General features: G+C 45.7%; 1 protein-coding gene across 1 annotated transcript in view; it reads right to left on the reverse strand.

Annotated features, from left to right (window-relative positions):
* Nucleotides 1-10,080: 10,080 nt before the first annotated feature.
* CAPN1 (calpain 1) overlaps nucleotides 10,081-14,147 on the reverse strand; it is a 54,276-nt gene continuing 50,209 nt past the window's right edge. The window contains exons 20-23 of the mRNA XM_073351855.2: nucleotides 13,986-14,064; nucleotides 13,053-13,169; nucleotides 12,202-12,260; nucleotides 10,081-11,330 (exon numbers count right to left, since the gene is read on the reverse strand). Coding sequence (XP_073207956.1) covers nucleotides 11,304-11,330; nucleotides 12,202-12,260; nucleotides 13,053-13,169; nucleotides 13,986-14,064 — 282 coding nt within the window. The 3' untranslated portion in view covers nucleotides 10,081-11,303. The remainder of the gene's footprint in view (nucleotides 11,331-12,201; nucleotides 12,261-13,052; nucleotides 13,170-13,985; nucleotides 14,065-14,147) is intronic.

Raw genomic sequence — 14,147 nt, forward strand, 5'->3', positions numbered from 1 at the left:
CATCATCTTTGGAAAATCATGAAAAATCATAAAATCATCTTTGGAACCCCCTTTCAGGTAGTTGAAAGCAGCTATTAAATCCCCCCTCATTCTTCTCTTCTGCAGACTAAACAATCCCAGTTCCCTCAGCCTCTCCTCATAAGTCACGTGTTCCAGTCCCCTAATCATTTTTGTTGCCTTCCGCTGGACGCTTTCCAATTTTTCCACATCCTTCTTGTAGTGTGGGGCCCAAAACTGGACACAGTACTCCAGATGAGGCCTCACCAACGTCAAATAGAGGGGAACGATCACGTCCCTCGATCTGCTGGCAATGCCCCTACTTATACAGCCCAAAATGCCATTAGCCTTCTTGGCAAAAAGGGCACACTGTTGACTCATATCCAGCTTCTCGTCCACTGTAACCCCTAGGTCCTTTTCTGCAGAACTGCTGCCTAGCCATTTGGTCCCTAGTCTGTAGCGATGTATGGGATTCTTCCGTCCTAAGTGCAGGACTCTGCACTTGCCCTTGTTGAACCTCATCAGATTTCTTTTGGCCCAATCCTCTAATTTGTCTGTGCCCTGGTTTACATTACGAGTTTAGGTCAAATTTAGCAGCGTTATCTTGATTTAACACTGCACCCGTCCACATGACAAAGCCCTTTTTTTCGACTTAAAGGGCTCTTAAAATCAATTTCTTTACTGCACCCGCGATGAGGGGATTAGCACTGAAATCGGCCTTGCCAGGTCGAATTTAGGGTACTGTGGACGCAATTCAACGGTATTGGCCTCCAGGAGCTATCCCAGAGTGCTCAGTTGTGACTGCTCTGGACAGCGCTCTCAACTCAGATGCACTGGCCAGGTATACAGGAAAAGGCCCGCGAACTTTTGAATCTCATTTCCTGTTTGGCCAGCGTGGTGAACTCATCATCACAGGAGACCATGCAGTTCCAGAATCGCCGAAGAGCTCCAGTATGGACCGAACGGGAGGTATGGGATTCAATCGTTGTATGGGGAGACGAATCCGTGCTGGCAGAACTCCATTCGAAAAGACGAAATGCCAAAATATTTGAAAAAATCTCAAATGGCATGAAGGACAGAGGCTATATATAACAGGGACCCGCAGAAGTGCCGCATGAAAATTAAGGAGCTCAGGCAAGCCTACCAAAAAAACAGAGAGACAAACGGCCACTCCGGTTCAGAGCCCCAGACATGCCGCTTCTATGATGAGCTGCATGCCATTCTAGGGGGTGCAGCCACCACTACCCCAACTCTGTGCTTTGACTCAGTCCAGGGAGTGGGAGGCAACACAAAAGTGGGTTTGGGGGGCGAGGAAGATGATGATGAGGAAGAGGTTGTAGATAGCTCACAGCAAGGAAGCGGAGAAACTGGTTTCCCCAACAGCCAGGATCTGGTTATCACCCTGGACCTGGACCCAGTACCCCCCGAACCCACCCAAGGCGGGCTCCCGGACCCTGAAGGCGGAGAAGGGACCTCTCGTGAGAATACCTTTGTAAATATTATACATGGTTTAAAAGCAAGCGTGTTTAATGATTAATTTTCCCTGGCATTCACGGCCAGTACAGCTACTGGAAAAGTCTGTTAATGTGTCTGGGGATGGAGTGGAAATCCTCCAGGGACATCTCCATAAAGCTCTCCTGGATGTACTCCCAAAGCCTTTGCAAAAGGTTTCTGGAGAGGGCAGCCTTATTCCGTCCTCTATGGTAGGACACTTTACCATGCCAGGCCAGTAGCACGTAGTCGGGAATCATTGCAGAACAAAGCATTGCAGTGTATGGTCCCGGTGTTTGCTGGCATTCAAACAACATCCGTTCTTTATCTCTCTGTGTTATCCTGAGGAGAGTGATGATATTCATGGTCACCTGGTTGAAATAGGGTGGTTTTAGTAACCGGACATTCAGAGGTGCCTGTTGCTGCTGGGCTGTTTGCCTGTGGCTGAACAGAAATGTTCCCCACTGTTAGCCACCGAGTGCGGGGAGGGGTGAAGCCATCATCCCAGAGAACTGGGTGGGTGTGGGTGGGGGCGGAATTAGTTGAGTTTCTGCTGCACATGAACCCGGAAACCGCAGCCCCTCCTTTTAAACTGACAACCCATTTTTAATGGCCAACCCAACGGCTACTTTGTATGGGAAGTGAGGGCTCTGCTGTTCGAAACCATTCCCACATATTATGAAGGTTAAAGAAGCCAAAGGACTGTGGCTTACCATGGCTGCCTGCAAGCCGACTTCTGCTGCCTGGCCCTGCGTGAGTGACCTCTCACACCAAACCGGCATACCCTCAATAAGAGGCAAAATGCGACCTTGTAATGAAAGCACATGTTCTATATAATGTTAACAGCAAGGTTTACTGTGAAAGAGCATACCCATTGTTCTGTAAAATGTGTCTTTTTAAATACCACTGTCCCTTTTTTTTCCCTCCACCAGCTGCATATGTTTCTCTTTCCCAGAGGCTACCAAAGATTAGAAGGTGAAAAAAAAGCACTCGTGATGAAATGTTCTCTTACCTCATGCTGTCCTCCCACACTGACAGAGCACAGCAAAATACATGGAGGCAGACAATCTCAGAGTGCAGGAAAACACAATATGACCACGAGGAGAGGTGGTGGGCTGAAGACGGTAGGTGACGTCAGCTTGCTGAAAGAAGGGAGGAGTCAATGCTCAGGCTGCTGGAGGATCAAACTCATATGCTCCAGTATATGGCTGAGCTGCAGGAAAGGCAGCAGGAGCACAGACCGCTGCTACAGCCCCTGTGTAACCAACCGCCGTCCTCCCCAAGTTCCATAGCCTCCTCATCCAAACACCTAAGAACGCGGTGGGGGGGCCTCCGGCCACCCAGCCACTCCACCCCAGAGGATTGCCCAAACAACAGAAGGCTGACATTCAGTAAGTTTTAAAGTGCTGTGTGGCCTTGTCCTTCCCTCCTCCACCACCCCACCCGGTGCTTCCCTCCTCCACCACCCCTCCCAGGCTACCTTGGCAGTCATCCCCCTGTTTGTGTGATGAATAAATAAAGAATGCATGAATGTGAAGCAACAATGACTTTATTGCCTCTGCAAGCAGTGATCGAAGGGGAAAGGGGAGGGTGCTTAGCTTACAGGAAAGTAGAGTGAAACCCGGGGGAGGGGGAGGGTTCCATCATGAAGAAACAAACAGAACTTTCACACCATAGCCTGGCCATTCCTGAAACTGGTTTTCAAAGCTTCTCTGATTCGCACCGCTCCCTCCTGTACTCTTCTAACCGCCCTGGTGTCTGCCTGTGCTTAATCAGCGGCCAGACGATTTGCCTCAACCTCCAACCCCGCTATAAATTTCTCCCCCTTACTCTCACAGATATTGTGGAGCGCACAGCAAGCAGTAATAACAGTGGGAATATTGGTTTCGCTGAGGTCTAAGCGAGTCAGTAAACTGCGCCAGCGTGCTTTTAAACGTCCAAATGCACATTCTACCACCATTCTGCACTTGCTCAGCCTGTAGTTGAACAGCTCCTGACTACTGTCCAGGCTGCCTGTGTATGGCTTCATGAGCCAGGGCATTAACGGGTAGGCTGGGTCCCCAAGGATAACTATAGGCATTTCAACATACCCAATGGTTATTTTCTGGTCTGGAAAGTAAGTCCGTTGCTGCAGCTGTTCATACAGACCAGAGTTCCTGAAGATGCGAGCGTCGTGTACCTTTCCCTGCCATCCCACGTTGATGTTGGTGAAACATCCCTTGTGATCCACCAATGCTTGCTGCACCATTGAAAAGTACCCCTTTTGGTTTATGTACTCGCTGCCTTGGTGGTCCAGTCCCAAGATAGGGATATGAGTTCCGTCTATCGCCCCACCACAGTTAGGGAATCCCATTGCAGCAAAGCCATCCACTATGACCTGCACATTTCCCAGAGTCACTACCCTTGATAGCAGCAGCTCAGTGATTGCATTGGCTACTTGGATCACAGCAGCCCCCACAGTAGATTTGCCCACTCCAAATTGATTCCTGACTGACCAGTAGCTGTCTGGCGCTGCAAGCTTCCACAGGGCTATTGCCACTCGCTTCTCAACTGTGAGGGCTGCTCTCATCTTGGTATTCTTGCGCTTCAGGGCAGGGGAAAGCAAGTCACAAAGTTCCATGAAAGTGCCCTTATGCATGCGAAAGTTTCGCAGCCACTGAGAATCGTCCCAGACCTGCAACACTATGCGGTCCCACCACTTTGTGCTTGTTTCCTGGGCCCAGAATCGGCATTCCACGACATGAACTTGCCCAATTGACACCATGATGTGCACATTGCAGGGGCCCGTACTTTGTAAGAAGTCTATGTCCATGTCCTCATCACTCTCGTCACCATGCTGCAGTCGCCTCCTCCTTGCCTGGTTTTGCTTTTCTTGCAGGTTATGGTTCTGCATATCCTGTTGGATAGCGCGCGTGGTGTTTATAGTGCTCATAATTGCCGCGGTGATCTGAGCGGGCTCCACGTTCCCAGTGCTATGGTGTGTGCGTTGAAAAAAGGCACAAAACGATTGTCTGCTATTGCTCTGACAACATGGCTTACAGGGAATTAAAATCAACAAAGGGGGTGGCTTTGCATCAAGGAGAAACAGAATGGCCCCCTCAAGGATGGAACTCAAAACTCTGGGTTTAGCAGGCCGTTGATTTCATAGAGGGAGGGAGGAAGGGAGGAGAAAATGAATACAAAACAAATCTGGTCTATTTCTTGTTTTGATCCACTTCATCTATCTTTATACATCTTGCTGGCAGGAGACAGTGCAGTATGACTGCTGGCCATCGTCGTCTCCTGGCTGCTCATTAGAAGACAGTACAGTAGGACTGCCGGCAGGACTGAATCGCCATGAGACAAAACTTAAAAGTGAAATGACCTGGCTGAGTCACTCCCATGTTTGCCCAGGCACCCCGACTGCCCCAAGGTTGACCAAAAGAGCACCCTGGAGTACAGCAACGATGGCTACCAGTCATAGTGCACTGTCTGCTGCCAAAAGGCAATGAGCTGCTGCTGTGTAGCAATGCAGTAGCACATCTGCCAGCACCCAGGAGACATACAGTGACGCTGAGCTGAGTGGGCTCCATGCTTGCCATGGTATGGCATCTGCACGGGTAACCCAGGAAAAAAGGCATGAAACAATTGTCTGCCATTGCTTTCATGGAGGGAAGGAGGTGCCTGACAATATGTACCCAGAACCACCCGCAACAATGTTTTTGCCCCATCAGACATTGGGGTTTCTACCCAGAATTCAAATGGGCAGTGGAGACTGCGGGAACTGTGGGATAGTTACCCACAGTGCAATGCTCTGGAAGTTGACGGTTGCCTCGGTACTGTGGATGCACTCTGCCGACTAAATGCCGACTAAATGCAGTTAGAGCATTTGTGTGGGGACACACACAATCGACTGTATAAAAATGCTTTCTACAAAACCGACTTCTATAAATTTGACCTAATTTCGTAGTGTAGACATAGCCTAGGTCCCTCTGTATCCTATCCCTACCCTCCAGCATATCTACCACTCCTCCCAGTTTAGTGTCATCTGCAAACTTGCTGAGGGTGCAGTCCACGCCATCCTCCAGATCATTAATGAAGATATTGAACAAAACTGGCCCTAGGACCGACCCTTTGGGACACTCCGCTTGATACCGGCTGCCAACTAGACATGGAGCCATTGGTCACTACCCGTTGAGCCTGGCGATCTCTCCACCTTATAGTCCATTCATCCAGCCCATACTTCTTTAACTTGCTGGCAAGAATACTGTGGGAGACCGTATCAAAAGCTTTGCTAAAGTCAAGGAATTACACGTCCACTGCTTTCCCCTCATCCACAGAGCAAGTTATCTCGTCATAGAAGGCAATTAGATTAGTCAGGCATGACTTGCCCTTGGTGAATCCATGCGGACTGTTCCTGATCACTTTCCTCTCCTCTAAGTGCTTCAGAATTGATTCCTTGAGGACCTGCTCCATGATTTTTCCGGGGACTGAGGTGAGTCCCCCTCCTTCTTCCCTTTTTTAAAGATGGGCACTACGTTAGCCTTTTTCCAGTTGTCCAGGACTTCCCCCAATCACCATGAGTTTTCAAAGATAATGGCCAATGGCTCTGCAATCACATCCGCCAACTCCTTTAGCACTCTCGGGATGCAGCGCATCCGGCTCCATGAACTTGTGCTCGTCCAGCTTTTCTAAATAGTCCCAAACCACTTCTTTCTCCACAAAGGGCTGGTCACCTCCTCACCATGCTGTGCTGCCCAGTGCAGTAGTCTGGGAGCTGACCTTGTTCGTGAAGACAGAGGCAAAAAAAGCATTGAGTACTGTGGCGGTTCAATGATTAGACAGAACACAGCTTTATGCAAGCAAGCAGGCTGGTCAGCGGAGATGGGCTGTTCTGCCACCCCTGCCTTCCACCTTCTCCTTTTATTATATTTCTCCCCCCTAAGCATTACACACTGCTACACAAAGGAATGTATGACGTTGATTAATATACTTAGTTACCATCCTTTATTTACTACAATCCTGGTTCTCAGGCCTTGAGCCCAGGCTAAGAAAGCCTCCCACAGTTGCTGTCCCAACAATCAAGTTCTTATGGTTCATATCTAGCCCTTGTCCTTGGATAGAGCAATGTGTGCATTGCTTTTACAAAACAGTCAGGGTGTGCCCTGCCTGCTTCCAGGTGGAATAGCTAAACATGAACTCTTCAGAGTACATTAGCTTTTTCCACATCCTCTGTCACTAGGTTGCCTCCTTCATTCAGTAAGGGGCCCGCACTTTCCTTGATTTTCTTCTTGTTGCTAATATACCTGAAGAAACCCTTCTTGTTACTCTTAACATCTCTTGCTAGCTGCAACTCCAAGTGTGATTTGGCCTTCCTGATTTCACTCCACACTTTATACTCCTCCCTGGTCATTTGTCCAATCTTCCACTTCTTGTAAGCTTCTCTTTTGTGTTTAAGATCAGCAAGGATTTCACTGTTAAGCCAAGCTGGTCGCCTGCCATATGTACTATTCTTTATACACATTGGGAAGGTTTGTTCCTGTAACCTCAATAAGGATTCTTTAAAATACAGCCAGCTCTCCAGGACTCCTTTCCCCCTCATGTTATTCTCCCAGGGGATCCTGCCCATCAGTTCCCTGAGGGAGTCAAAGTCTGCTTTTCTGAAGTCCAGGGTCTGTATTCTGCTGCTCACCTTTCTTCCTTGTGTCAGGATCCTGAACTCGACCACCTCATGGTCACTGCCTCCCAGGTTCTCATCCACTTTTTCTTCCCCTACTAATTCTTCCCGGTTTGTGAGCAGCAGGTCAAGAAGAGCTCTGCCCCTAGTTGGTTCCTCCAGCACTTGCACCAGGAAATTGTCCCCTACACTTTCCAAAAACTTCTTGGATTGTCTGTGCACCGCTGTATTGCTCTCCCAGCGGATATCAGGGTGATTGAAGTCTCCCAATGAGAACCAGAGCCTGCGATCTAATAACTTCCGTTAGTTGCCGGAAGAAAGCCTCGTCCACCTCATCCCCCTGGTCTCGTAGTCTATAACAGACTCCCATCAGGACATCACTCTTGTTGCTCACACTTCTCAACTTAATCCAGAGACTCTCAGGTTTTTCTGCAGTTTCATACTGGACCTCTGAGCAGTCATACTGCTCTCTTACATACAATGCAACTCCGCCACCTTTTCTACCCTGTCTGTCCTTCCTGAACAGTTTATATCCATCCATGACAGTACTCCAGTCATGTGAGTTATCCCACCAAGTCTCTGTTGTTCCAATCACATCATAATTCCTTGACTGTGCCAGGACTTCCAGTTCTCCCTGCTTGTTTCCCAGGCTTCTTGCATTTGTGTTTATGCACTTAAAATAACTCGCTGATTGTCCCACTTTCACAGTATGAGGCAGGAGCCCTCCCCTCTTGTGCTCTCCTGCTTGTGCTTCCTCCCGGTATCCCACTTCCCCACTTACCTCAGGACTTTGGTCTCCTTCCCCCGGTGAACCTAGTTTAAAGCCCTCCTCACTAGGTTAGCCAGCCTGCTTGCGAAGATGCTCTTCCCTCTCTTGGTTAGGTGGAGCCCATCTCTGCCTAGCACTTCTCCTTCTTGGAACACCATCCCATGGTCAAAGAATCCAAAGCCTTCTCTCCAACACCACCTGCATAGCTATTCGTTGACTTCCACGATTCGATGATCTGTACCTGGGCCTTTTCCTTCCACAGGAAGGATGGACGAGAACACTACTTGCGCCTCAAACTCCTTTATCCTTCTTCCCAGAGCCACGTAGTCTGCAGTGATCCGTTCAAGGTCATTCTTGGCAGTATCATTGGTGCCCATGTGGAGAAGCAGGAAGGGGTAGCGATCCGAGGGCTTGAAGAGTCTCGGCAGTCTCTCCGTCACATTGTGAATCCTAGTTCCTGGCAAGCAGCAGACGTCTCAGTTTTCCCGGTCAGGGCAGCAGATAGATGACTCAGTCCCCTTGAGGAGGGAGTCCCTGACCACCACCCCGCCCGCTTCTTTCTCTTGGCAGCGGTGGTCGTGGAACCCGCATCCCTCGGACAGTGCATCTCATGCCTTCCAATCGGCAGAGTCTCCTTCTGCTCCCTTCCCTCAGATGTATCATCTAGTCCACTCTCCGCATTACTACTTGTGGAAAGAACATGAAAATGGTTGCTTACCTGTATCTGCATTGCTGGTAGATGGACACTCCCCATTCTTCTTCTGGAGGTCACATGCTGCCAAATTCCTTCACCGTCTGAAGGGTTCATGTAACGTTCATGCACCTGGAAACAGTCTGGGCACACCCTGACTGTTGTGTAGGAGCAATGCACACATTGCTCTGCTCTGTCCAAGGACATGGACCATGGAAACATGGACCATCTGGGAAGTCAAAATAAGGACATCAACCGTGGGAAGCTTCCTCGGCCTAAGCTCAAGGCCTGAGAACAAAGATTGTAGTAGACAGAGGCTAGTAAATAGGAATATTAATCAAAGTCATATTATTTCCTTTGTTGATGCCTTTTGCGGTCGGCTGGGGTATGTAATGCGCAGGGGGGAGAGAAATAAAAGAGAGGTGGAAAAGCTGACAGGGGCAATCCCGTCAGCAGACCAGCCTGCTTGCTTGCCTAAAGCCGTGTCCTGTCTTGTATTGAACCGCCACAACCGTCCTTCTGTCCCTGCTGCGCAGCCTACACTGAATTTTCAGAATGTTGTGTCCGTAGAAGCATATCCTGACATCTGTCCAGGAAATCTTCAGTTTCTCTTATGCAATGTAGGGTTGATTCTTGTTTCTCCAGACCTTGAACCTTCTCTTCCAATATGGAGACCAGCTTGCACTTTTTACAGACAAAGTTGCTTCTGTTCTGTGGAAGAAAGACAAACATGGCACATTCTATGCAGGTAACAACTGCTGAATGCTCACCATCCATATTACCTTCTTTCTAAGAGCTTCCTCAGGTGTTGTAGTAACTACTCAGAGAATCCTGCAAGATGAAAGCCTCTGTGGTTCGCAGCTGACTGGCTTTTTATAACTGTCAGACCCACTCAAGGCTCACCTGGAACAAATTTTACTAGTAAAATTATTGTAGGCAATAATCCAAATTATCCCATTTTCTGTCTCCCAAGCTAATACTAATCTGTTTGAGGCAGAGCTTCATCTGATGTAAATTGTTATAGGGTCGTAATTGTCATAGTTCCAAATTCATGACCTCAGTGGAGCTATAAACAATTTATACTTGATGACTATCTGCCCCCGGGTTTCCAGTAGTATAATCAGAATGCTAGAATTGATTTTTAAAGTATTCTATTTTCAACATGAGTGGAAAGTAGGCACACTTTTTTTTTTTAATTCAACACACTATTTGGCTTCTCAGATTCAATATATTTTACACCTTAGCTTTAACTCCACAATTCAGAGTGCCAGTTAGTATTTCTCTCTGCAGACGGATTGCTGGCCCAGACCTTGGCACATAACCACGTAAGTCCAGCCTGAACCAGAGAAACTTGGATATAGAGTTTATGTTTTGCTTTGTATTGGAGCCTTGTGTATATGCGCTAAGCTAACAACCCAAAATGACAGGATGGCTGAATTTTTCAAATGAACAGAAAGGAATAAACCACAGAGAAAATGGTTTTAATAATATTTTTAAAATTTATTTTTGGCATTAAAACATTCGGTTTCTGTAATACAAAATAAAACTACTCAATATGTGTGTATAACATAATCCCTGATATTGATTCTTCTGGCAATGTTAAATAAGCATGCTAATCACCTCAAAATCCCCTTATCACATACAGGAATATAAAAAATAGCAAATGACCAGAACATTTTGACCTCAGAGAGGGAAGGCTTTGGAGAGTGTTCATGCCACTTTAAGCTTGGATAAGTACACCAGAAGTGTGAAAAGGCAAAGGTGAAATAGGTGAAAGGTGTTTGGCTATTGTAGTCTTGAGGCTCAAGAAATACCAGGTCAACCATCTCAAGGTGAAGGCTTTTCACAGTGCACCATGAATGAGGTTCACACATTGCCAGTTCGCTGGGCCCTTTCTCACTGTCCCTCTCTCATGTATATTCTCAAATGTAAAGAGAGCATGGAACAGGGCTCATTTAAAGAGACCTGCAAATACAGACCTAATCCTTTTGGAGTCTGTCTCAGGAAATTGAAAACCAAAAAGCCAGAGCCTGAAACGGAAGTTCTGGGGGTGGGTGAGGAGAGAAGAGTGGAGAGTAAAGACCAGTAATACAAGGACAGGAAGGGAGTGGGTTGAGGGAAAGAGGTTGCCGTGGCACATTGTAATATTTAGCACTTCAGTTAGAGTCTTCACTAACAAAGCAATCAAGAACAAATCCAAAAAGCAAAGGGCAGAGAAGAAGCCTAGAAAATGTGACCTCTGGAAAGCAGCAGCTTTTCTAGGATACTCTGCATGGTGGGCTCTACATCATCCCCCATTGGCATCATCAGACGTACTTATCCATTTAAAAAAAATAAGCACATAATTGAATGAGAAGGCCCATATGTGGCTTTGACACTGTGTCCTGCAGTTTCTCACCAAAATGTTGCACTAAAAATTAAAAACAGCACGGCTTTATCTGCCTGAGGGAAGGTGCAGAAAGGCTTCCAAGGACAAGACAACCAGGCATAAGTCTAGGAACTGATAAGATTATGTCCATGCTTAGGCGTGGGGTCCCTTTGTCCAAAGTGAGGCTTCTGTAGGTGTGGGGCAAGGAGTAGAGGCAGCAAGGAGGAGGAGAAATCCCCCCTCCCCCTTATCCCAAGGCAAAGGCACTTGCAGCTGAGATTACATGGGGAAGAAAGCTGAATAGCTGGGTGGGAGTGGCTCCTTTTCTTCTTCAAGCAAACATGGTTAGCTGTAACCACTGCAGAGGAGAAAGAAAGAGAATGTGTATCATCTCCAGGAACCTGCATCTCCATTTCCACCTGAAACCATTACCATATTAACAAGGAATCAGTGTACATTTCTTTGTACTACATCTAAAGGAAGGAAAGCGCCAAAGCATGTATAGCATAACATGTTTGTTTGTACAACAAAAGTATGTGTCTATGCCCTCTTCTTGCTCCAAGCCTTTCAGACTCTACTTTCATATCCACCTAAGGGCATGCTCCAAAATCCATTGAAAGCAGTGGAATGACCTCTATTAAAAGTGGTCTTTAGATCAGGCCCCAGATGAGGAGACCACTAGCTGACAGCATTACTCTGCTGGGATAAAATAAATCAAAAAGTCTTGGTAAACCTACCAGTTTGTATTAAAAACCGAAGTAGTTTATGGGAACACTTGGGGGGCAAATTGGTGTTTGAGACAAATTTACAGATTAGTAATTAATTATAATTGCATATCCATAGCCACTTTCATCAAGGACCACAAATTAGTAGTTGTAGTAGTAAGTATTAATAAATTCAAAGCCTCATAACACCTGTATGAGGTAGGTATTTTTGCTAGAGATGGACAAACTGAGGCATATTATTATGCCCAAAATTCGTGAGAGAGCTGGGACAGAACCAAGAAATCCTGATTCTCTATCATTTGCACTAAATACTGGAGAACACTATCACTACCTCTTTTGTGGCTGAATGTGTAGTGAATTGTAATTATTTTTCTTATGACTCATAGAATAATGAGCAAGGGGAGGAGCAAGACTAACATGGGAGGTGTTAATATCTACTCCAGAGGGCCAGCTATGGGAAGTAAGAGACCCACGCAAACCAGGAGGAGGAAAAAAAGTATGTACCTTAAATAAGTCGAAAGTGACAATTCCATCTTTATCTGTGTCCAGAGATTGAAAAAACCCTACAAAGATGGGGAAAGGGGGGAAGAGGGGAATGTTTTGTAATTATTATTTTTTAATTGCACCATTTAAAAACTTTTATGCCTCTGGGTATTTCTCAGACCTCCTATAGAAAGTAGTATACCTCTGAATTCTCTCCAAATGGAATACGTACCACTTCACCAAGAAAACCTGCTGGAGAACGTTTACCTTCCCTTTACTGCGTTTTAATCCAACATTGCATCAGAATCCATTGAATGAAACTCATGTACAATTCTTGCTACCAACAGAATAAAGGTAGGGGGCCCAGCCCTTTCAAATCGAAATAAAGACGGGGTTAAAAAATAAACTGTGGTGCTGGTATTTGCAATAAAATTACTAACAGATGCTTCAACTAGTAATCTCTCCATCTCTGTCCTGCATATTATCCCTGCCTTCTGCCATCTACCCTCGTTGATAGTCTGCTAATCCCAATAAATAGCTTTACAACAGTTATTAAATATTCCGTGAGTAGCACCATCAACCAATGGCTCATGGTCAAGAGTTTGAATAGAGCCAACGCAAAATGCTGACTGTTGGGAAAATACTCACTGTCACCACCAAATGGGTTACCTGATACCATGGGCATTAGTACCCAAACTTCATGAGCTGGCACAGATCAAGAAAATATTTTAAATGTGAGTAGGTTAGAGTCTGATTTCCAGCTGGGTTGTACACAAAAATATCTGTATAGTACCATAATAGGAAATTCTTACCCACATGGTAAGAAACAACACGTTAGAAACATAAAAATACTTTCAGAAATTTGTACTTACTGAACATGGTTTCAAGTCGTACTAAACAGCACACAAAGTTATCGAAGTCAACAGCCAAGTCAGGCTCCGAATAACGGGTGATGATCAATTCATACAGTTTCTTGTTCAGTTTAAAGCCTGTCAAAACATTACTATATTAAAAAGTCAAGCAAGTTAAAACAGCATTATACCATTTGATTTCAGGCAAACAGGTATTACATGGAGTAAACAGACCAGTGTTGGAAAGTCTTGTATGTATAGAGAGATCTGTTTATTCATCACTGAGGCCAAGAATTTAGCTTGATTCAAAAAAGGATTGGCCATTTATATGGATAACTAGAATATCCTGGGTTATAGTAAGGATTAAAAAAACCCAGAGTTTTGGAAGGGATATAAATATTTATGTTGTAGGACATTAGCCAAGAGGGGTTAGGAAGAAACTTTCTCTGTGGGCAGGTTACTCCATAACTACAGGATTTCTGAAGCAGCTTGTATGGGCACTGTTCGAAATAGGATAGACTGTTAGATAGACCACTGATCTGATCCAGTATGATTATTCTTTGCTACTACCAATCAAATCTTGTCATTTTGGATTGTAACAAGCAACTACTGTGGTTTTCTGTGCAACCACAAGAGGGCACATAATTTCTTGTACAGAGCACAGTAGCACTTAGGTCAGCTACATCTAAAGCAGAGTTGCATAGATCTTACTGGAGCTCTCTTCTTTGGCTTTACTCAGAATTTTAACCTATCATACAACTGTTTGATCATTTTTCTACAGTGCCTAGATGGATTATCTGGACAAACCTATCAAAATCTTGGTTCCATCGTGGTTGGAATAAAGGGTACAAGTGGTATTTGTTTGGTTTCTGATGGAAATGATTATGAATTAACTGACAAATGAATTAAATGGAAGGCAGTAAGTTAACTCCATCATAGAATGTGATACATCACCTGCAGACTCTAGCGCCATTCGCATTTCATAGGCGCTCATGCATCCAGACTTGTCTAAATCAAACTTCCTAAAGACAGCCTTAACAAAAAAACAAAAAAGGACACATAAGGGTACTGGATACTCCTGAAGTGGGGTCAGCAATCTCATGGACTGTAATAAAC

This window comes from Lepidochelys kempii, chromosome 7 (assembly GCF_965140285.1).
Source record: "Lepidochelys kempii isolate rLepKem1 chromosome 7, rLepKem1.hap1, whole genome shotgun sequence".
Lineage (NCBI taxonomy): Eukaryota > Metazoa > Chordata > Testudines > Cheloniidae > Lepidochelys > Lepidochelys kempii.